Source organism: Gouania willdenowi, chromosome 5 (genome assembly GCF_900634775.1).
Source record: "Gouania willdenowi chromosome 5, fGouWil2.1, whole genome shotgun sequence".
Lineage (NCBI taxonomy): Eukaryota > Metazoa > Chordata > Actinopteri > Blenniiformes > Gobiesocidae > Gouania > Gouania willdenowi.
The window spans coordinates 31,196,410-31,221,778 of NC_041048.1; the positions used below are offsets into that span (position 1 = coordinate 31,196,410).

Here is a 25,369-nt window from a genome sequence, read left to right on the forward strand (position 1 = left end):
CGGTTACACGACACCTCTTCATAGCGTGGTAGTGACTGTAGTGTTATGCTCTGAGTCAGATCTAAGTGTTTACATGTTGCTACATATTGAAGGTCACTTGATTACTGCAGCTTCACTCACGACACACCTGCCACGACATCTAACTACTGAAAATAGATACGATTATTGAAAGTTAGGCCAGCAAGTACACGTGGATGGACTGGTACGCATAAATTTAGAATGGATTTACCCCAAAACAAAACTAAATGTTTATTCAAAAAATACACAAAAGACAAAAGAAATGCAAAAAACTACACTAAAAAAAGATACAAAATGAATCCAGAATCACACTACTTAAGGCAAAAAAACCCAATAATTATACAAAAAATGCACAAATGACAAAAAACTAAAAACTAAACAATATTTATACAGGAAGTACACAAAACGACAACATAAATGCACAAAAATATACAAAAGGCTCCAAAAACACACAAAATGACTCCAAAAAACATATATTACAGAAAAATACACCAAACGTCAACAAAAATATGAAAATGACTCAAAATACACTAAACTAAATATTTATTGAAAAAATACACCAAAATGACAACAGAAATGCACAAAACTACACTAAAAAAGACACAAAAAATACACAAAATGACTCCAGAATCACACTACAATGGCAACAAAAAAATAATTATACAAAAAATGCACAAAAAGACAACAGAAAGATAAAAAAAAATACACATAATGACTCCAAAAAACAGACATTACAGGAAAATACACCAAACAAAAAAATATAAAAATGAGTAAAAAAAAAACATCACATTTAACATTTTTATCAAATTGCACACGCTATTTCACTTTGCACCTGCAAATATACCCCTTTATAATGCTACAGAGTATGTTGTTTATTATGCCCATAATTGACAACTCTACTTAAGCTCCCACTATATGAATACATACTTCCGACGGACACTGTACTAGTTTAATAAAGTAGAAAACTAAATAAACAAATACAAATTTTTTTTTAAACAACAACTTTAAAACCTAATTATATTTTCCCTCCTAGTGAAATGTGGGTGCTCCGTCACGTTCTGCAACTTTGCTCTAATCAGTTCATAAATAATAGGCAGATTCAGACAGAAACCCTCCTATTGATCTGTTGACGCCATTGATCTGAGTTAATACAGTAACACAGTCTGTCAATCAGTCCTGGAAGATGATGTACTGACCATCTGAGCTCCTGAGTAGTGATGTGTCACCACCACACTCACATATGCACTCATTGTGCCATCATGCATAAATATGCATCTCTGATCAGCTGATTCTGTCCTCACATCAAGACTTTGAAGATCAAAACATGGAGAGAATGACAGGAGCTCACTGGAGCTGTGTCCGAAGCGACATCGATCCATGATCATAACCATGGATATCCGTGCACAGCGATGCTCTGGCTCTGCATCCGAAGCGAACACACACACGGAAACACACCGGCTGCAGGCATCCAGCTGTTTCTCTCCCTCATACACAATTTACTCATGCTTTATTTTCTTCTACAGTGGATGTTAATATTGATAATTGTTTTATTTGAATTATTTTCTTGTAACAGAAAGGTAAACTGGAGCCTTTTTTCATCTTCGCTGTGTTTTCTGTCAACTGCGTGTGTGTCTGCACCTACTTCCCTGTCATATTATTTTTCCGTACAAAAACAAACAGTTCCAGATTTCATGAATCGCATAGTGCCCACTGCATTAATTTATTTGCATTTCCGCCTCCTCTTTTTTCTCCCCTAATGAGATCCGCCTACTATATATATTCATTATGCTGCGTTCACACCGAATGCGTCTTCTGCGGCATCAGATGCATCTGCCGCATGTATCGCAGAATAAAAAAATGTCCCCATTCGCTTCATATGCTCGTTTGAAACGAAGCACCGCCCAAAAGCGACATATCCAACTCAGTGAGTTTCACTGCCTGCTGAAGTGAGGAGCTGCGCTCCTTTTTCTCCTCTCATAAACATAAACCACCAGTGAAAAAAGCCGGTGTGATTAGCGGCTAATGCTATCCTAGCTCAGGGCCAAATTTCAAAGATGAAAACTACCTGCTACTACCACCTTCTCGCTGATTCTCCTCCACGCCTAATCCTTCCTAGTTATAGGTTATAAAGGCCATGTCATACAGCTCCAGGTGGTCACACACAGCTTCTACTCCATGGTTGAATGGGTGAACAGACCGGCGTCCGTGTTGACGGCCTTACATCATTGTCAACAAAGAATCTGATTGGCTTTCGTCATACGAAACAGTCGCAGGAGTTCAGTATTTTCAACTCTTGAGGATGTGCGGATATGCCTAAAATCGGGAGCGTGCGCCTCACAGGAAAGATTTCACATCTGGGACGCATATATCCATTGACTTTGTATGTAATCTGGTCGTACGGACATTTCGTGACGCATCCGGTGTGAATGCAGCATTAGAGGGAAGCGCGTTAAATGCAATGAGGACACTCTCGAATGTGCAGCAGCAGCGCACTCCTGATTCCCTGGGGATTGTACTCCTTATTAGCGCGAGGACTGACGTTTGCTTACGTTTTATTACACCTAATTAACCTTTTGTGAATCCGGCCCATAAAGTAAAAGGGACGACAAGATCCAAGCATTTAGTGACCTTAAACTTAAATTAACTTATATTTCCTTGATATTATGAACAATTTCTATACAATTTAGTAGAGAAATTTGAGGAAATTAGCAAGATTTTGAGAAAATTAAATAAAAAATTTTTTTTTCATCAATTTCATGTGATTTAAGCATGGGAAATGTATAGATTTATATCTATGTATATTTGGAGGGGCTGAGATAGCTACAACTGAATTATTTTGTAACTTCCACAATGATACATGTTTTTTCCTTAATGTTTACTTACTTCTGCGGACCGAAATAGATGCTCTAAAGGGATGGATTTGAGACGGACATGTGATATAAGGCACCTATTGAGGTAATGCTGAGTTCTTCGTCCATTTTGGCTTAAAGGTGTGTTCACAGAGCCATGCCAGTTTATTGTGGTTTAGGTGAAGATGCAGTCAAATGCACTTTCTATGGAAATTGTGTCATGTTTCCACACTTCAATGTGCACAAGTACCATGCAAGACACATATACTCCTGGCCGGGAGTCATCAAACAGCATATTTGTATGTACCATTTGTTTTTATGTTGGGTTTTCATAGGTTGAAGAATGTGCAGCACATACTAAGTGTAATTTCTCCTTAGAAGGAATGAGACAGAAAAGAAGCCTCAGGAGATTGAAGTAAATTAAATTTTTACTTTGATTGTTGTTCTCGGACCCTTACCCTACTATTGTGTAAATTTTTTTGTTCCCCCCACCCATCTATTTTCCTTTCGTTAAATCAATCAAATGCAATTACAGTTCATTCAATCACAGTTTTTGTTAAGGCACGTCTGTTTCCAAACCGACATCTATCAAAAAACTGTGTTGGTGCGCTGAAGCAGTAAACAATGAATGTCCATTGTTTGTTCTATGCATCCTAAAAAGATTAGGCTAATGTGGTTCTGTATAATCTTTGTTTGTATTTCACTCCAAGAAAATAAACTTGCACACTTTCGATTGTCTTCCCATGTAGTCATAACTTGTTCAAGATTGACATATTCTAATTTTTTCTAACTATGGGAAAATCTGCGGTAGCATCTTAATAAGATTATAATTTCTGGTGAAATCCAAAGTTTCTTTTAAAAAATGTTTCCATTTGGGAGTTAAAAAAAAAACAAGATTTTTTTTATCTACAGTCAAAAACATCTTTGAAAATGGCTGCGAAGTCATGATTAGGTGAGATTTTTTTGTTTTTAGTCTTTCTAATACAAAAACCTTTTCGAACATAATGAAATAATCACGTGACCGCTGCTGCTACGTTCTCTCTCTCTCTTGCGAGTGGGCGGGATAACACTACAGGCAGGATGACAGTGCTAGAGACGGTAAAGAAACTTTCTTTTGAGGAAAAATGACAGCTTTTAAAAGATGGGAGACCAACACCTGAGTTACCAGACCTTCAGCAAAGGTAAAAAGTCAGAAAATTGTTCGTATTTTCCACAGTGAATGGAAGGATTGACATTGTGGATGTGCCTCACTGAGGCTGTTCCGAGTTGTTGTTGTTGTGATTTTCTCTGTGTTTCTGTGTTTCCAACACAAACAACAGATACGCTGCCATGTCATGAGATACATCTTGTTGGGAGAGTATGGAGGCTATATTAAATAATTGTTTATGTTTCTTTAATATTTGTTCATGTGGTTCTTCTTGGGTTTTTTCTTTCTTATTATTAATTTTATATTTTGATAAGCGCATTGAGATGACTTTGTTGTAAACTGCTGTATACAAATAAAGTTGAATTGAATTAACACTTGTTAGCTGAAACATGAAATTGTCATTGGTGGTCTCGATTTGCAACGCCCTGCCTACCCAACCCAGTTTGCTGGCCTTCTGGAAGTTCCTAATGTGTCTAGAAGTAGAACAGAACGAAAAGCTTTCACAGCAAGCTTCCAGTCTCAGTACGGGAGGCTGCTACTCTCTCCACCTTTAAGGCTAAACTCAAAACCTACTTATACGCTGAAGCGAATACCGTATAATAGCATTAACTTAACGGCTAGAGTGGACATGGGCTCGTCCGTAAACGGTCGCATTTTAGAGTCCTTGGAGTCGCTGTTATATTTCATATAAACGGGAAGACATTTAAATTCTGATGTAGCTGGTTCTAATTTACAGTCCGCATAAACAGGACTGAATCATAACATAATCTAATCGCTAGAGCAGACATGGGCTCATCTGTAAAAGGTTGCATTTTCTGGTTCAATATACGGGAAGAGACTCAAATTCTGATGTAGCTGGTTATGATTTACAGTCTGCATAACCAGGACTGAAACACAACATAACCTAACCGCTAGATCTGACATGGGCTCGTCTGTGAACGATCGCATTTACAGACCTTGGAGTAGCTGTTAGCTTACCAATAAACGGAAAGAGATTTGTCACTTTTATAATAAGTATTGACTAGGCCACTGGGGGTGAGGCCCAAGGCCAAGGCAGGATGACTTGATAATACTGTATCATGTTTTTCTGCTGTCAGTACCTTCTCCTCATCCTTCTCTCTCTTCTTTATTTCAGGTGTCGTGAAGGTGATGATGGCAGTTCCTGATTTGTGGTTCAAGGCTCAACTAGTTTGGGACACTCTGATGTTCTATCTCTCTATCCTGTTCTGTTGGTCCTTCTGTCCACTAACCCCAACCAGTCGAAGCAAATGGCTGCGACCTCTGAACCTGGTTCTGCTGGAGATTTTTTCCTGTTAAAGGGAGTTGTTTCTTCCCATTGTCCCTAAATGATTGTTCATGTGGATCTTGTTGTTTTTTCTCTTTCTTATTATGAATTTTATGTTTTGATAAGCGCATTGAGATGACTTTGTTGTAAATTGTGCTATACAAATAAAGTTGAATTGATTTGAATTGAACCCTAGTGGTCACGGCATGTCACTGCATACTTCACTATACCAATGATCACATTTTCATATCACAAATAAAGGCTTGGAGAATCATGACTTGTGTTTGTGGTACATTTGGGCCAATGAGAGCTTTCAAAGCTCTTTTAAATAACTGTAAATTGTTTAATGCCCCAAATGAGTCATTTCTCACAGCATGACTTGAAAAGGAGATCGAAGAGTCAAGATGCTATAAAGGAAGGCATTGTCAGTGGTCAAATCACAAGTAACCCAGGCAGGAAAAAGGTTGTACTTTTAAAAAGTCAAAAAGGGATAGAAAATTATGTTACACTGGATGTATTACTAACACTTTTAGACATAATAAAACGGGAATACTGTGTTTTTCATTCAACTGTGCAGTATTTTATTTTCTCTATTGGATTCACCTGTCATTAATACCTGTCTCAGCATCAAATCCACCATGAGTGAGTTATATGTTAACAACGAACAAAGCTTTCCCGACAAACCATCTGATTCTGTGTTTGACTGCGTTGAACTAGGCACATGGTATGGATTTCAACAAGTACTTCCAACCTGCTATGAGTACATTCACCACACATCACTTCCAAACTTATCACCTAATTTCATTAGATAATGAACCAAATGTAAGATTGAAAGAGCTATATTTACAATAGCAAAAAGAAAGCTCACAATAAAGAGTAGCATCTGTTTTTTGGCTAACCTAATGTAATGAGAACTAACAATGCCATCAGATTTATAGGTTTCATGCTACAATATGAAAACTGTAATAAAGACGAGTAAAACCAGAGGACATGGATTTATACAATATCCCTGTTGTTTAAGTCTACATTGAGGTGTCCAAATGTTACAAGGACATGTCCACTTTTAATGTCCTGTATGAGTCATCCAGGGGGTGTACTGTGAATCTAGATTGGATTAAGCTCCGTTAGCTGGCTTGAACTAACCAAACATTCCTTTCCAGATATGTGCTGGACTATGAACGTCGATCAAAACACGCTAATTAAAGCAGAGCGATTTCACCCTCGAACGTGCACGCTCACGTGAAAGGGGTGGAGTTTGCAGCGTCTGACCAATCAATGGAGAAAACTGGCAGAGCGTCTTCACAGGAGGAACAGCTTATGATCTTAAATATAATGAATATAAATCCATGATGACAAAGAAGAACAACAGTAGCGCAGGAGGCGGAGCTTTTATATTTGCCATCAGATCTGATCCATTTTATAACCTGGTCCCAATCGGTTACGTGTTGCTTAAGTTTAAAAATATGAAGAATTCAAATTCATAATTCAGACCAATAACACCACTGGTGCTGCAGTAAAAGCTGAAAGTTATTAATGCAGGAATTGATGAGTGTTAATGTTTACATTTGTGAGATTCTAAACGGAGAATAAACAGTTTTCTAAGAGATCTGATTGGTCAGGAGGCGGGACTTTATTACTAGCTAACATTTAAGCTAGAAAAAAAACTTGGTGGGGACCACGTTAACTGTGAAAGACTAGTTGCCATAGTGATTCAGCATCAGCGAGCTTTGTAGGCCAGTTAGCGCGATAAGAGGTAATCATAGCATACCCCCCCAGGGACAAGTTTATAAACAGTGTTGGGTAAATTACCCTTAACTTGTAATATATTCATATTACTAGTTACTGAGATAAAAATGTAATATATTTGTATTACAATATTATTGTTTTTTAAAATGTAACTGGGTTACACTACGTAGAGTTATTTTTGGTCCAGAAAACAAATTATATCACACTTACAGTGTTTAAGTTTTGTTTCAATTACTTCTGCTCTTTCGGGAGCTGAAAGCTCTTTTTTAATACTTAATAATAGTTATATTTAACTATAATGATCATCTTGTTTTTCCTCAAATAACTGTAAACAGTGAGAAAACATAGCAAATTTGCACTTAAATTAAATATGCATGTAACTTGAGTTAATTTAATTGTAACAAGTAGTAATATATTACCACTTTTCACTTTTGTAATTAGTTACACAGCAATATAATACAAAAATAACTAGTTATTCCCAACACTGTTTATAAATCAATGGAAATGTCCAGATTTCCCACCGATTGTAAACGTGTTGCTAGTGGCACATTTGGCCAAGCACACTTTAGATTACTGTAACTCTGCTAATATTTGTACCATTGGAAACAAATCCAACAGTTTATGTAAGCTATATCTGTCATCATGGTAATTTTACAGCCATGTGATGAAACTAAATTAAACAGCCACTTTATTTGCTGAAAATACACCAAATAATTACAGATTTTAATGACAAATCTTAGCAGGAAGACTCTCCTGGATGATAATACCTCAAATGAGGTTTAGAGAGAGATTTGACAAAAAAGGAGCCATTAGGGGAGGAACTTCTGGGGAAGAGGTTCAGGGAATTAGTCCTGTTCTGCTTTTCTCCAGCTAGTTTACTTTGTTTACATCACTTCATGTGTAATATAATGCTTGTATTTTGTGGTGGGGTTTTTAGAACAATTTTTAGAACATGTTTTTATTTGATGATTTCTTTTTAGAATCGTGCATCATTACCAAACCTTGTTAACGTGTAGATGTTTTTGTTGAATATTTTTTCTCAGTTACTTTCAGTGTTATGAAATATTAAAATATAAAGTTTTCTTCTTCAAAAACATTGAGAAGAGATGTTTGTCACAATTTCAGTTTTTATCAGAAAACTACGAGTTGACCCTGCACAGTTTTCCATCATCCATGTTGATGCCTCAACAGCTCCTCATCTCCACAGGCATCAAACAGAATAAATATGTGCAAAGCGAGTATAGGCATTGGCTTTGCAAACCAACTGTTTAGACTTGAGCGTATTTCTTTAGCCTTCATTTATGAATCTGTTCTGCAAAATTGGTAATATTGTTTAAATGATTTTAATGTATTTTAAAAAATGTTTCAGGACAGATTATTTCATACATAAATGCGTGTGCTTGATTTGAGTCATATCTAATTTCTTTTTTTTTTTTTTTGTCTTTGGTGAGAAGGAGAAACAGTTTTGTTGAAGAAGAAAAAAAACCTTACAGAGGATAACTACACTTAATTTTATATTTCTATTATAAGGCATTATTAAACAAATGTTAGCTTGTGCAGTCTGCTGAGGTCAGGTGAAGTGTCCTCTTTTTTTGGGAAATTAAAATCCAGTCACCCTAGTTTACATGTAACCTTGTGCTAAAGAAATTAGCTTTATACAATTTGCAAGATAGTGAAAACAGGCAGGCCGGTGGAATTTGCACAAGCGCTCGCACACATACACACGCACGCGCACACACACTGATGTGTGTTTGTGGTTTTATTTTTGAAGCACAGCTGCGCTTTAGACCACAGAAGGCTGGGCCCACCTCTTACCAAGTATTTACAGCTCAGAACACACTGAGACATGACAACTCTTTTACTTACTACATTTACAGAATGACGGCATTTCCCTTCGGCATTTGAAAGTGTTTCTGTATTCACACACTTTCATTCAAAGATGAACAAAGTTGCTACATTATGAAGTTGAATGAAGTAAAAACATTGTATGTACACGCTTCAACAAAATAGAAATCTTAATTTTGAGTGGGTGTTTCTTACGTGATACAAATTGCACTCTAGTTATTAAGGCCCGAGCACCAGAAGTGGCGTGAAGGAACTATTGTTCCCAGTATTTTTCTTGTTCTTATTATTATTGTTCTGGTTACCGTCACATTACTTGGATTTTTGAGGCCCTTCCTGAGGGTGCAATTGTGTGAAATTTGGCAGGACGGTATAGTTTGGTGAAAAATGTAAGGTGTCGTTTGTTGATGCAATTTTGGGACTCGTTAGTGCAACCTAGAGTTTGCAACTTTTCAGTGGTTTAAAGTAGCTGGATGGCCTTCAATAGGTATATGCAGTAGACAGTGAGTAGCAAAAATGTAATTTGGACCTATTTTTAAATTTTTTTGTCTGCACATGCTGTCAAAGATCAACACTACAAGAAGTTGAAAATGTATTTTATTGCATACTTGTGACCATCACCAGCCCTCCCTAAGGAAGGGTAAGAAACACTTTATTATATGGAGTATATAAAAAGAGAGGGCAGTGCTACACCGAGGTGAGGGGGAAGGGAACAGGAAGGAGAGACTCAAGGTAGGAAATGAAAAGGGTGGGAAGAGTTGATTATTTTAAAGTGAGAGTGAGATGTGAAGTTGTAGTTGTGCATATTGTGCTTATTATGTTGTGTAATCAAGCCACTCTGGTGACAAGTGTGAAGTTTAGGTATAATGCTGGTGGCTGTGGACAAAGGGAAGGAGTGAGTGGTTATATCTAAAACAGGTATTTGGGATCAACGTGTCTAAGGTTAAGCCCAGTATGAGTTTTATCCCACGGTCCAAGGCATGCCAGTGCATCGTAGACCAATGTATGTGCAAAAACTGCTACTGCAAACCCAAGTCCCGCCCCGGGCCCAAAGATACAGCCAGGCCAGCAGAAAGAGCGGGGGCCAAGGAGCCCCAGGGCACCCCCCACAGCCGAGCAGCCCCCCAGACACCCTCAAGATCTCAAGACGAGAGGCAGCCACTGCACTAATTTGGACCTATAACCTAAATTCATCAGGAAGTCTGCAATTCTTATTTTAGCGGGCCAAATTCGGCACTTTTTATAAATTTTTGGCCAAAACACACCGTCTTTAAAAGCGAACTCCTCCTAGAACGTTCATAATTTCCATATGAAATTTTGGATTTATGTTCTTGACAAATTGGAGACCAATAATGTTCAAAACGGTGTGCTTTCATCACATTGCCAAGACTACATGGGGTGCTAAAGTTTCATCAATCTTAAAACTGGAAATTTTTCAAACGGGAAACGTTTTCCTCACGCAATGTCATGACAATTTGTCATGTCATTGCGTGTGGAAGTCTTAGTGCCCCCAGGTGGTGATCGAAAAGCACTTTTTTCCAATCTACTATGCATTGTGTTGACAGTTTTCAACTCACACTTCCCAAATGTGTTCAGAAATGCTCTGGACAAGTAGATGATCATTTGTCAGGAAGATGATGAGTTTTTACAGAACACACTTCCTGTGGCAAAGCGCCATTTGCCAAAAAAGGGAAGGTTTTCACTGCTTGCAATTTTAATTTGGAGTTGTATCTGAGCAAATCGTGGCGCTGTGAGTGATAACTCGTAGATTTTCCCCTTCCTCCAGCTGCTGTGCTGACGATTATGACCATGACATATGTGCCACTGCTACAAGTATAGTACATTTAATGGCTTTGATCTCAAGTCAAGTTGGATGTCAATCACAATGCCATCTGGTGGAACCCAATATAAGGCTCACCAGCAAGGTCGCATTCAAGGGCTCAGCCTCATCCGCATCACTCCTTTAATCTGGATCAAAATATTAGAGGCATCATGGCTGACAGCCTTTAATCATTTTGATGTGCTGTTTAAACCCAGCTTCTCCACTCGTGTGTGGCATGCCCACCATGGCTTTTTGAAGAGCGCCTGTTTCTGCTTTTTTGCTGCCTTTCAGTCTGAGCTGCTCTGACAGATGTGGTCCATACTGGTCAAATATTCATGTGCCACAGCATCACCTACCGTAGAAGGAGAGCTTTCCTTTCACCATGTTCATGCCTCTGGAGTTCTCTGCCACACATTCATATGTGCCAGCATCCTCCTGTTGGAAGTAGGGGATCTCTAGAACACCACTGGCCTTTCTCATATCCACCTTCCTGGGGAAGGGCACAGCATCTACTCTCCTCCATGTTATGGATGGTGCAGGGCTATGAAGAGAAGACAAATATTCAATAAAAATATCCAATATGGAAAGAGTAACTGTAAAAGCACTGTAATATGTTTTCTGATTGGTTTCCAATCCGTAAATTCAGTCATACCAGTGCATGAAATCTTATTAAATACAACCTAAACTAGTATGCAGAAAATATCTAGTAAACTACTGTAGGCTATGGCAGAATTTTAAAAAACCTATTTCATACGTTATGTGTTCATTTTCTCTCAAATATTTCTCTTAGCAAGCTTTCATGAGATTATATAATAACAATGTTGTTAGATAGGTTCAGGATGGCAGGCAATGATCATGTTCATCTTGATATGATACAAAGCAACTTCACGTGGCACCAAGGTGAAATAGCAAGTATGACTAGCTTGTGGCAAATAACCTGAGTGAGGAATAATACAGTCGATATACAGTACTTGTCGGTAGATGCAATCCAGGCTTCCCAGTGCCATAGAATGCTAATTTGTGTCAATCTATGAATTTTAGGAAAAGCGTAGTACATTAAAAGCACCTTTAAATCATAGTGGTAATCTCATAATATTATAGTTTTTTGCTAGATCTTACTGAAAGCAATTTGTTAGAGCTGCAAACAAGGCACAACACTGCTTTTTAAAAGAAACACCAGTAGGACATGAATAGTGTAAATGAACAAAAATGGGAGATGATTAACTTCAAGTTGTATACATAAGGCTGACATTACGCTGTCATTATCTGTCATTAGCATGAAAAAGGTGTCATGAAGGCTGTCATTAAGTGTCATTCCCTAAATTATGACACCTTTGGAGCTATATTGGCATTTTTGTATCTAGTGGGGTTAGGGGTAGGGTTAGGGATTAGGGGTTAGGGTAACAAAGGGTTAGGGCAGGGGTGCACACACTTTTTCAGCTCATGAGCTACTTTTAACCACTGACAACTCTTCACGATCTACTCCTGTGTTGGAGGGGTTTTAACTGTAAATAATTAGATTGTAACATGTGCACTATGACCATTTTTATTGTTATATTATTATTAATATTACAGTTATCAACTAAATATTCAATATTTGTGTAATATTAAGGCAAGGCAAATTTATTTGTGCATTTCATACACGAGGCAGTTCAATGTGCTTTACATGATTAAGAAATGCATCAGAAATAATAATAATAATAATAACAGCTTAAAAATCAATATGAACATTAAATCAGCAGTAAAAACGTTGGAAATCTCCCTCTCATTCATACGCAGTAGAGAAAAAGAGTGTCTTTAACTTGGATTTAAAAATGTTTACATTGGATGCTGACTTCATCTCTGCTGCCGTTTGTTCCACTTCTTTGTATTAAAATGCAAAAATAATATTTAAACAGTAACACTTAAAAATGAAATTTGATGAAAATATATTTTGAAAATGTACAATGAAGAAAAATATTTTTAAAATACATAGCACAAATAAAAAGCAGTCAGTAGCACACAGAGCGTTTCACTATTTGTAGCTCATTTTGTTCTTTAGAACAACTTCCATGGTTTCCACACACGTAGGTTGTCTGACGATGCTGATAATAAATGTACCTGGTTGGGTCGGTGTGTGCGGGTGTGAGTGGCTTTGAGCTGGAGGAGGGTCTTCTTCTACTTATTATTAGAGGTTGTAAATGAACAGATTGGTGCGCTAGCGTATATGTGACTGGGCTGTTTTCCGCAATCGATAGGTATATCGCGATCAACCTATTGTGCACCACTGGGTTAGGATAATGAATGGCACTTAATGAAAGCCTTCATGACACTTTACTCATGGTAATGACAGGTGTCATGTCATAATATTGACAGCATAATGTCAGCCTTATGTATAAAACTTCAATTAAAGTGTCATCAATAAATGCCTGCAAACAAGCAAAAGTGAAAAAGACTTACTTTCCAAGAGCGAAGCATTCCAACTTTACTGTAGATCCTTTGGCAACGTGAACAACCTCTGGAAACTGAACTTCAATCTTTGGCTCGTATTCACCCATCACACCTAAAAAAGAAATAGAAATAGGCGACAGAGTCAGTGCCAAATCAGAGAGAAAAAAAACCCTTTTCGGTTTCAACTATAAAAACTGAACTTCTGCAACTACCCAGTGACTGCAATCCTTTTGAAATACAGCCGTCTTTTTACTATAAGCTGAAGTGTTTTTGAACTTCCAGCACAGTGCCACAGAGACCCGCACTGCTCTCAGGCGCGGTTACAGAATGCTCCCCCGCTGAAAAATTATGAGAAAAATATGCCAGCACTTCAGTAGACATGCCTCACACTGATGTTCAACAGTGAAACCTAAAAAAAAAAATCCTCTTTTTTTTGAGAATTCATAGATTATTTGAGCTTTTACATCTAAATGAGTTTTGTTTTGTGGACGCACAACCAGCATTGAAGCACACAATAAGCCCTGTTGTTGCTGCTGTCACTGTGTCTACTAAGCATCCCACTCTCTATTAGCTCAGAGAGATTTTCATATTGCAGCTTAGATACTCTGGAGTTGTACTTATAAATGGAGACCACAGCAGCTATCACTAATGGAATATGGATGTGTGCTATGCAGTCTTTAAAATGACACTACACAACTCCGTCACCCCAGGGTGCAAATACCAAAGGTTTTGGTTACTCTCATTCCTTTTTCTTGGGCATTTCTCAAAATCAGCCTAGATGTTTTGTCGACACTTTTCTAATACACATCCTGCCTAAAAACTAAAACTCTTGATAAAATAGCTTAATGGCAATTGATGGCAATCATATGAAGCAGTGTTTCTCAAATGAGGGTACGTGTACCCGATGCCGCGACAGGGGGTACTTGAAAGAGAGAGAGAGAGAATGGAAAATTAACAGTGTCAGTGTCAGTCTTGGTCCCACCCCAGGTGTGAGATGACTGGAAATGATACTATAGAAATAAATCTATTCAGGAGCCACTAAATTAGTGTTTTTCAACCTGAGAGTCGAGACCTCATGTGGAGTCGCCTTGAATGGGTTCGCCTGAAATTTCAGAAAAATTTAAATACATTTTTGAAATGTTTTCATTATTATTCTTTTTTAATTAAAACAACACTCAATCTTAAACAACTGCATTTCTATACTTTTCACTTTGTGCATAAATTCACATGATTAAAACTATTTCTAGAAAATAAATGTCTCTAGGGTCGCCACAATCCAAAAAAAGTTGGGAACCACTGCACTAAATACTGTTTCATAACAAAATGAGATTTTTTAAAATGTGTTGTTTTTAGATAGTTTAAATAGTCAGAAAAAAGAGAAAGGGAGTACTTGAGCCAAAAAAACTTTGAGAACCACTAATATAAAGGACACAACCTGGACCAGTGAGTGTTTGCTGGCATCGGTCACGGATGACAATGCATGGCTTCTTTCATTTCCCTGAGTTTTATAAGGTTTCTGTTGACGTCATGGCGTTAGTTGACTAGCATGGTGTTTTGCTCTCCAGTTATCGTGATCTTTGCATAGAGTTCAAAGCCAAAGTCTTTCAGATCTCGCTTGTATCCTTGGTCCACCAGTATGACGGGTTGTTTCTTGCAATACTCCGTGAAGGAAATGACTTGGCATTCGATGTTTTGGCATTCGATTGACATGGCCGACCTAGCTACGGTCAGTCAACAGTTTTCAATCTTGAAGAAAGCGGACCAGAGCCGGTGATTTCAAAGACACCTTCATTGGTTATACCTGGACCAAGTCTCACATAATCTGATGCTGGAGGCAATATTTTTTTGTCTCATTTACTCACTAGTCACTACCCTACACACTAGGGTGCTTGACTCAGTTCTAAAGCCACTCTTTTTCACTAGTAAAACTATGGATTCTTCCTCTCTTATAATTCTAATAGTGTTCCACAAATGGCTCTAGAGATGGGGAAATGCCCTTTTCCATCCAGCCTGATTTGGTGAGGCATGTGTTATCAGGATTGGCTTGCTAAGTGACTGTGAAAGCTAATTCTGATCCTTATCTCACAGTGAAATGTGACCACAGCGCTATCACCCATGCATACAGCAGACAAGTAAAAGTGGACAGGTAATTGCCCTAAACTATAACCTTTTGTAGAGGGACACCTGTTTAATGTGGACCCTGCTCCACTCCACTCCTCCAATGTGGCAGGACTGACATTTATCAGCTGCTGCAGGAAAGTAAAGCTTTTGTAAGATAAGACAGTAAAGGAAGGTGGGCTGTTGTTCTTAAAGAAAAAAATGTAGCATCAACATTGCAGCGTAGCTTTCATGCCAACATGTAGTGTCAAACATTTATTTAACCCACCCTATATCTCATATCAGTGATAGACTTCAAGCAATAGGCCAAAGGGTTTTGGGCCACAGCCTACAATTGTCTTTGAAATTTGGGGGGGCTGCTAATCTGTAGATCCAGTTTCAGGGAATTTAATATAAAACTCAAAAAAACTTGAGAAAAGTACATTTTTCCTTTTTATAAAAGGGCAGCACAGTAAAGCAATATTTAGCATAGTTAGCATTGTCCCCCAAAATGGTATTTCTCTTAGCCCTGTTTTTGGCTGGATTGACTTTCTAGTGTGGTGTACACAGCCTTGAATCCTGTTTTTGGGGAGATATACTCCTGTTAACCACCATGGAATAAACAGATTAAGAAAATCATAAAACCTGTTTCAGTTTTTTTTTGTCCAGAATGTGTTTCATCCCAAAATGCCAAACATGCTTTAGCAGTTACAGTGTCCCCACAAAAAAATATAGTGGAGAATGTACATAATGGTGTAAATATCCCCCTCCCCGTAATCCTGGTATAATACGAGAATTATTAAAATGCTGTGCTGTCCCAGGTATGTTAATCAACAATTTGACATCCTTTTAAATTTGATAGGTATTTTCCTGCCTACGAAATTTGTAGGCAGATCGGCTGATATAGTAAATGCATCACCCTCATGAACATTTATAACAATTTTGAATCACTTGATCAAAAATACAATGTTGACAGGTAGTCACGATAACACAGCTCAATGTTGACAGGTAGTCATGGTAATCCTGAGTTTACCATGTTACCATGACAGGAGCGTGTTGGCTGAGCTTGAACTGCTTGGCGGAGGTCTGCGCTCTCCAAGTACTTTTCTAGTTTGGTTATTAATTTATTGCTCTGGTATTATTTTATATTTTTTTTCCATTCGATTGGCAGTCAGTTTTGGGTGTTTTTCCTGTCTATGTTCTGTGGGTTTAGCCCCCCTTTAGGGTTTTTAGTCGCTCTCTGCCTTAGTCAGTTTCTAAACTATATAAGGTTAGGTAAACATGCACAAAACATGGGTAACTTGGAAGTAACGCTTAGATTTGGAAGTGGTTTGATTCTTCCTCAGCAGTGGTTTCAAACCTTTTTTGACATACTGAGATTTTTTTTTTGTCATACCATGTCATACCGTCAAGTTATTGCAGTAGGCTTGCATATACTGTAGCTAGGGATTGAAGCCATTCAATTAGGTATTTCAGATTTTTGAGCCATTCAGTTTATTTTCTGCCACAATTTAAAATCCATTGGTAGAATTGTTCAGGGTATGTGTACCATGATTAAAAAAAAATAGGCTCCTTAGATATATTTACATGTTTTCACACATCTGCAGCAATTTTGTCTTTTGCCAATGGTTAAAATAACTATGGAAAAAAGAATAAAAAAACATAAAGAGGGCTTCCATTCACTTTTATGATATTATGGTGAACTTGAAAAAAAAACTGAATAGATTTTTGGATAATAAATCATATGCAAGAATAAGTATGTTGCTTTTATTATATGTATTGTCATTTGACTTTTTTTTTGTGAAAACTACAAAAATCTAAAGCCAGGAGACGAGATGGCTAAGATTGTACACAAATCAAACAAATATCAGGATATTTTAGGTAAAAGACAAGTTTTTATTTGCAAGATTGAGCAACTAACTACTTTTTCTTTTGAAATCAACTGAAAATATAGATAAAACTATGAAATGCATAACAGTAAATGGGGGCTGTTAAGGCTAATCTATATCAGCTATAACTATTGGCGAGAAAAAAAACCCAACTTACATAAATGTCATGAAAGACATTTCTAGTAGTGGAATTAGATTTTTGCTCGGAATTTCCTCATATTGCTTGCATTACTGTAGATACGTAAGTACATGCTTCCAGAATGGAAGCTGCAATTAGATTACTTGCTGACAATGACCTTTCCACTGGTGAGCCTTGATAAGGCCAGCGCAAAGAATCAGATGTACAAGTAAAAGGACATGTTAAAATTAGTGAAGAAAGAGATAATTAACCTTTAAAATCACAACAGTGTTCTTTAAAAGTATATGTGGCATTTTCATAACACTGCATGTTCAACTTTTTGATGTTAATGCCATTTAAAATACTGGATTTGGTGCAGATATCCTACAAAGCCAGATATAGATATAATTTAGTAGTAGCTTTTTTTTTTTTGCACAGATATGTTTTATAAGACTAGTTTAAAAATCATACAGTAATGTAAAAATGTAACACAATACACCAGCAGAATACAGTAGTTTACATTAATCATAACCTATTATTTAAATGTCAAACATGTTATGCAAGTATTATAATATTTTGGCAGATGTTGCTGAAGCAGATCTTACCATCACTGCGCAGCACTAATGGTGTCGGTGGGCCCTGTACACGAGTCTTTGTGACAGTGTTGGTCACCACACAAGTGTAGTTACCAACATCAGAGGGCTCAACTTTGGCAATGTACAGGTTTCCAGTCTCCTGAGAGATGAAGCGACGGGTATCCTGCTTCACAAACGTTGGGTACTCATTAAAGATCCAAGAAAATGTCAGATCTGTGGAAGAAAAACAAACAATAAAAGAAACTGTTATAAGGCCTGGTGTCGGGTAGAAGATGAATGGAAAAAACTAAAACATTTAGTCATTAATTTGTGGTAGTGGCATTAAAAAAGCCTCGTCTCTGGCTTGCAAAATTGGTGACAAGTTGTATCACATGGTTGGATTTGATGAGATCAGCTAAAGGTTACAGGCAAACTTAATTACCTGGATTTACTTCACATAACACATAATCATGTAGATTTGGTTTGCTTGAGCAACTAGCAGTTTGAGGAGACCCTGGGGTTTGAGAGAGAATGCAATATTTCTTTCTCCAGACAGGCGGAAAAAAAGCATTGAAAAGAAAATCTTTATTCGAGATGAATCATTTTGGTTGATTCCAACCAACATGATCAAAAACTAATTCTAGAAAAAAATGGGGTCACGATCCAAAAAAAGTAGGGAACCACTACACTGAAAATTGTTTCTTTCCAATTATTTACAAAATAAGATTCTTTAAAATTTGTGTAATCACTTGTTAATTCCATAATTTCGCTCTATAGTTTTAAAATAGTTTTCTAAGCAAAACACTGTAGTCAGAGAGAATGAATTCAGAAATAAGAAAAAGGGGGTACTTGAGAAAAAGTTTGAGAATCACTGCTATACAAGTTCCCTTTTGTAACGAGTGTGAAATATATGATTTTGTACTGAAGGAGGTTTCATGTTTGTTTCAAGTGGGTCCCAAAATACCACTTGAATCACAAATTAAAAATATACTAAAAAAATAGAAGATGATTGCAAGTCTAAAATATGTTAACAAGTTGGAGCCTTATGCTCATTGTTTCAGTGAGCCACTGCTAGATTTCAGTGCTTTTCTGTGTGATAATAAAGACCTTAACCCTATAGACACCCCAAGTTGTTATATTGTTGCAATAGAACCAGTTGGCAAGCAGATGACACTCTGGATCTCTGTATAGGAGGAGGATTTTAAAATATGTATTGCATTTTACACTGTCAGTTTAATCTACTGTTTAGATTGTCATGTTTGTATAATTTAAATCTTGTTTTACTTTTTAAGCCCCTTATCCCTTTCCTTCAACAGTTCATTTTAAGAATCGTTTTCTTGATCTGTTCATGGATGGTGAAATTAAAATAAGAATTCATATATATATATATATACTGTATCTTAAGACAAAACCTTTAGAAATGGGACAATTATTGAAGAGACTTGAAAGCAGTCAATAGGCAAAAGTTTGTATTTTTTGAATGAATCATTAAATGTCCTATTTTAGTAATGGAAGCTAGAAAAGGTGATTTGCACTCATAGGAAGCAGGGCATGATTTTGCCAGGTACCTGTCAGACTGCCACTTTCAGTAAACCAAGTTGGAACCTAAATGTCAGCCTGTCCCCTGTGTCACAGAATTTCGCGAGAGTTTTTGCCAAGAGCAATTATCATTTTCAAGTTTTTAGAAATCCACAAGGGCTTTTCTTTTAACACTTGCAAAAAAAAATCCACCCAATCAGCTCTTTGTTAGCCACTGAAAAGGTTCAAATGGACGTGAATGATGTTCATAGCATTTAAATGAGGTCAATTTACTATTCGGTTCATTACATTTTGACATTTGACATTACAAGCTAAAGTAGATAAATTAGACATAATGTTCTTAACAAGTATTGATAGTTCCCACAATCATGGATCTACAATTTATTAATTTTTAATGACTGAGATTAACTTTTGTGAGTAACTTGTTCAATAATCTGATTAAGAGTAAAGTACTTATGGTTAATCATGGCAAATTATACTTACAAAAAATGGCTAGTGTGATGGACTCGAAACCTGCCTTGGGTGTACCTTGGTCAGAATAAGATAAAATGGGCTCCACCACCATGTTAACATGATATGCAGGTATGAGATGAATAGATTGGACATAATGGTCCTTTTAAAGAGTAGAACTGGAGTTAAAGCTGCAGTATGTAGAATCGTGAGACGCTCCACGCTCCCCCCTCCCCTCCTGAACAACTCTTATTGGTCTTCTTTGCGCACACTGTGGAACTCTTAAAAATGTAGAAACTTTATCTGGTGTTATTGGAGAGTTTTCTGATGTTTTAGAGACATGAAAGCATGTATCACTCGCTCCTCACACAAGCAGTGAGCCTGGATGATCAGAGCAGACAGACACTCCATATACATAATGTTTCTCTCAGTTTTTTAAGCTATTTATTCCGTGTGCAGTCCACCGCACATACCGAGTTAGAGGAACTTCTTCGGTGTCTGTTCCTCTCAAACACGTTTGTGCCTTTATTCTGTTGCTTCTCCACCTCGGCCTTCCTTTTTCCTCTTGCTTTTCCTTTGCTCTGTGCCAAAAGCTGTGTTAGAAATTTCTGCTGGAACAGCTTCCCTTACACTTTCCCTATTCTCAGATTGTGAACTCACATTGACTTTTGATGAGCAGCTCAAGCCGCAAATAGTAACGTCCCAAACAGCTCATGGGATCACCCTGTTGGTAGAAATATCTCTGATTGGCTGATGTCCAGCGTCATGCTCCTGTATTTCTAAAGCTCATTTCCAGGAACAGGAGAAGGAGGAGGAGCAGATATTTCCTGTCCACTATGGATTACAATATGCTCAATGATGATTATGGATTTTTGACCAAATGACGCCAAAAAAAAAAACTTACATACTGCAGCTTTAAAACAGTGGAAGGCTTTAAAATACACTATGGTTTTGTGAAGAAATAAAAAATAAGCCCCATTTCATCCCTGAATGTCCCACTGTTTACAGTTCATACATGAGCAGAAAATGAGGTTTGTGAATCATTTTTTTATAATTCACAATTCTGTTTATCTCTCAGCGACTGTGTTGAATGAACTGGACACAGCATATTGGTAATATCCCTCAGTCAGTCATATTTGCTTATGAAATTTACTTCTAAATGACTTTTTCGCTTCACTGATGTCTGCTCATCAAATTTAACTGCTGTCTCATAATCTGCACTCTACCTGAAGGATATGTTCTTTTGTAACCTGCTGAGTTTAATCAGTCTTTACAACATGTTCACATTTTAGAAAACCCAAACTGTCTTGGAGGAACACGTTCTGTGTCTCCTTCCTGAGGAGCTTGTACGTTTATCCCAGCAGTATCCTGGACTACCTGCTGGCTGAGGGGGCAGATACTCTACATCTCAGCGTCTTCTTGGGGATGGGGCTTAAGGATTGGCTGCTGTGCATGTGAAGCTGAACTCTAGGGATGACGCGGCATGTTGTTTGTGTTTGTTTCCTCTCCAGTGCCTTTAGACAATGGCTGCACCTGCTCTCGTTAAAGCCCATATGACTACATGGCAAAACATGAGGCACGAAATACCGCAGAGAGCAGGAATATAATGAGACGTCTCACACAGATGGCCAAACGGTCCTGACAAAATATTTCTGGGCATTGATTGTATGGGTTATATAACGCTCTGTGGTATAAAACAGGACATCTACAGGAGAAAATGCAAAAAAATAAAATAAAATACAGCTGCTGTGCAGCACTACAATGACTGCTTAACTAAAATAGCTGCACAGTTTGAAACACAAGAAAACTGATTGTTTTATTACTTGTACTTTATTGATGCAAACATGTAATGCTGGGCAGCTGAAATGCACCATGCGGAACTTAATAATATACAAATTTTCTCGAACACCATAAGAACTCTTAAAGCCATATTATGAACAGCTGTACTGCTTCATTTTCTCTTTTTTCTCTTCTTCCATTATTTTGTTTTTCCTTTTGGGTCCATTCCAGGGGTCCTCGGGGTGGGGTGGGTGGGGTGGATGGGGTGGATTTTAATTTATTCTTCTTCTATGCATTGCATGCTTGTGTTGTAATGACTGAAAACAGAGGGACAGACTTAATTTTGCATGCTTTCTTTTGACCTATCACCTATTTATCATCTGTTGAATATTACTGTATGTATATGCAAGTAATCTTTCACCTCTGTATACTACCTTCTAAGAACACACAACGCTATGAACTGTTCTCAAAATAATAATAATATAAAAATTATAAAAAAAATAAATAAAGAAAACTGATTATTTTGAGGTTTTGGTGTCAGAAACCTCCAAAAATGCGCATATATTTGGTCATTCTCAAGATTGACGTTCAATATTAGGCTTGGCTCTGTAATGATTAATTGAAGAGGGGTCTACAGGAGTCCTGAACGTGTTCATTGTGGATCCCTTTTAAGGCTAAATATTCCTTTGTAGGAGTTCCTATATGAATAAAACTGCTGCACTCACTCATAGAGACCTGGGAGTAGCTTCAAAGGATGAGCTTCACTTAATATTCAAAGGCTGAACAAGACATTCAAGTAAAACCCAGCTAAGATCATGCTCACAAGTGTTAAGTTAGTGTAAGACAAAGCTGGTGGGCAGTAGAGCTAAAGTGGATCTATCACCTTTTATAACAGTTGGAAAGCTAAAGACTTCTTTAGTTGGCTGGTTTATAGGTGGACACACTTAATGTAATCCTAAGGGACAGTTGGGTAGCCTTTACGTGTAGTCATTTTTTCGCATATCTGCTCCTTTTTCCTGTTAGACACATTTACAGTATCACAATATTAGTTTGTAGAACAGTATCAATAATTGTAACATATTTTATGGATGAGTTTGAATTAACAATCCAAACAATCTTCAACAAAAATGAATATACATATTTTGATCTAAATGACATATTTTTTTTGTAATTGCTCACTTTTGTTAATATAATCAGTTTATTCATAGCTTATTCCTAAAGTTTGTTTAAAACCTTCAAAGCAATAACCAAAAACAACACCATGCAGAGCAGCTACACTCAGTTTTTTCAGTGGATAAAATGTGTAGTTTAAAAATAAATATTTCAGCAAAGCAGCATAGTTAGCAATGCTGGAGCTTTCCCTTGTAAACATGTATGGGAGGTAATTTTGAGTCTCGAAATGGCTATAAGAGTAAATCTGTCTGTAGTCTAACTGTCTATGTTCTATGTATTAGACCCGTGACAGATTGCCATCCTGCCTAGGGCAGAAACAGCCTAGCATCTGGTGTTAGCTAGGATAGCATTCCCAGCAGTGACTAAGGATGAGAATGCACACTTGCAACCTTCTTAGTCTTGATTCATGCCTTTGTTTCATGCCTCCTTTTTAGCATTGGAGCAAGTTGAGATTTTGGAGGCGGTTTGAGCCGTGGGTGCGAGCGGTTGCAACTAAATACATAACCTACATTTTGCTTAATTGTCACATATTTATAGTAGAGTATGTTACACAAAACAAGCATTTTAACCTGTCTCTTATGAGCATACTCTTGTGCTGTTAAGAGATAGATGAAAACAAACATGGGCAACCGGCGGCCCTGGGGCCACATGCGGCCCTCCATCTAATTTTGTTTGTCCCCCAAAATAAATGTGCAAAATAACTTTGAAAACACCCAAAATGACAGAAATATGGGCAAAGTAATAGCAAAAATACAGTAAATGACTAGAAAAAACATACACAATTGCAGAAAAATACAACAAAAATTATAACAATTACATACTAAAATGATTATTTCACAAAAACATAATACAAATAACAATCATTGCCTAAAAAAACACAAAAAATGATAGAAAAACCTATAAAACCACAATAGAAATTCATAAAGAACAGCAAAAATGACAGAAAGACATAAAACAACAACAAAAACATGAAAACCCTTGGTTCTGTCCTTTATCATTATTCAGATTAGTTGTTATTCTTAACAATGACTTGAATGTCGATATTGTGGTCCTCGGATCAGACAGTCACATTTTTGTGGCCCCCCGCTATGGTAAAATGTGCCTACCTCTGGGTTAAAACAACATATAAGTTTGGTCACGTACAATAGAATCAATACTCTCCCTGTTAGAGACGTTTCATACAGTGACGTTCACCAGCAGCTGTTGAAAACTAAAGAGATGGAAACATACAACATTAATGTTCACTGTAATGTAATTAATTCTTCCACAGCCTGCTTCCCATCCAACTGATGCAGGAACCTCAGAGCAAAGCCAGGGGAGGTGGTGGTGATGGGGGGGGGATGTTATGTCCCTAGTGTAAGGGGAGTTACATATTTATTTGGTCATAGGCGATGCTTGACAACCATAACTAGCCAACAAGTAAAAACAAGATGAAAAAGTTAGTTTTTTGTCGACAAACAAAGAAGCCATCTGTTAATATAAAGGACTTTAGGATGTTACTGGTTGGAATCATAATAGAGTATCAGGATCTGCTTCCCCATGGCCTAATGTTAATAATATATGTGTGAACCAACTGTGACTACAATATTTATTTTTAATCAACCAATGACAAAGCAGTGCAGTACTAGAATGCTGCAGACAACAAAGCAGTGTATATGTCATCTATCAGATAGGATCACAAACATATTAAGACATCTAATGAAAAAAGAAAAGTGTGATTCTGGATAGAATGTGCTGAAAAGAAATGAACTTTTTTCTTTGGTTGAGTTAAGCAACCAAAACAAATGAGTTCAGATCCCAACAAGGCAAGATTAGCAATGGCCAGCAGGAGAAACTCAAGTTTTAGGCCTTGGAGCAGGGGTGTCAAACTCATTTTTGTTAAGGGGCCAAATACGTAGAAATTTATCCCAAGTGGGCCGCAGATTTTAGGTATGAAAAACCTAAATTGCAACATTAAGGTGCCCTAGTTTGCTGTCCCACGTATAAATTATATATAAAGAATGTTAAGCACCGTCAATATCCAAGCAGTAAATGATCCCTGCAGGATCTTCACTTAAAAATTGGGATTTTGTGACTTTTTGTATTAGAATTTGGTAAGAAATGCAAGATGTCTGAAAAAGTGTCAGTTTCTTCCCACAATTTGCGATAAAATATGACTGGTCGTGTGATATAGGCATGGGTAAAATAAGAGCCCTTGCAATTATTATGCAGTTTGATCAATTTTGTGAATTTCCAGTGGTTGAGAAATCTCAAAACTTTAATTATTTTGTATTTTGCACATGTATTATTAGTGAGGATTTATCTGTTTCAACCAATTTCAAACTTTTTTTTTTACTTTTTCAACTCATTTCAACTTTTTTCAACCATTTCAACCTTTTCAACCAATTTCAACTTATTCCAATTTTATTTCTTTACTTTTTCAACTCATTTCAAGTTTTTTCAACTTTTTCAACCCAGTTCAACTTTTTTCAACCCATTTCAACCAGTGGGCGTGCACTGTAGCTGTTCCCACTCAACGTTCTTGAAGCCAAATTATGGCGCTTAGAGGCGCTTCCATCTTGCAAATTTGACATCATTTGAAGCCAGAGTCTGCGCAGTAGAGTTTGGCGG

At 37.3% G+C, this 25,369-nt stretch overlaps 1 protein-coding gene across 2 annotated transcripts in view; it reads right to left on the bottom strand.

The window, feature by feature from the left end:
* Positions 1-25,369, bottom strand: part of cntn4 (contactin 4) — a 325,246-nt gene that overhangs the window by 102,560 nt on the left and 197,317 nt on the right. For both annotated transcript variants that reach the window (XM_028447019.1, XM_028447018.1), the window contains exons 6-8: positions 17,849-18,052; positions 13,149-13,251; positions 11,066-11,250 (exon numbers count right to left, since the gene is read on the bottom strand). In XM_028447019.1, the coding sequence (XP_028302820.1) occupies positions 11,066-11,250; positions 13,149-13,251; positions 17,849-18,052 (492 nt within the window). The remainder of the gene's footprint in view (positions 1-11,065; positions 11,251-13,148; positions 13,252-17,848; positions 18,053-25,369) is intronic.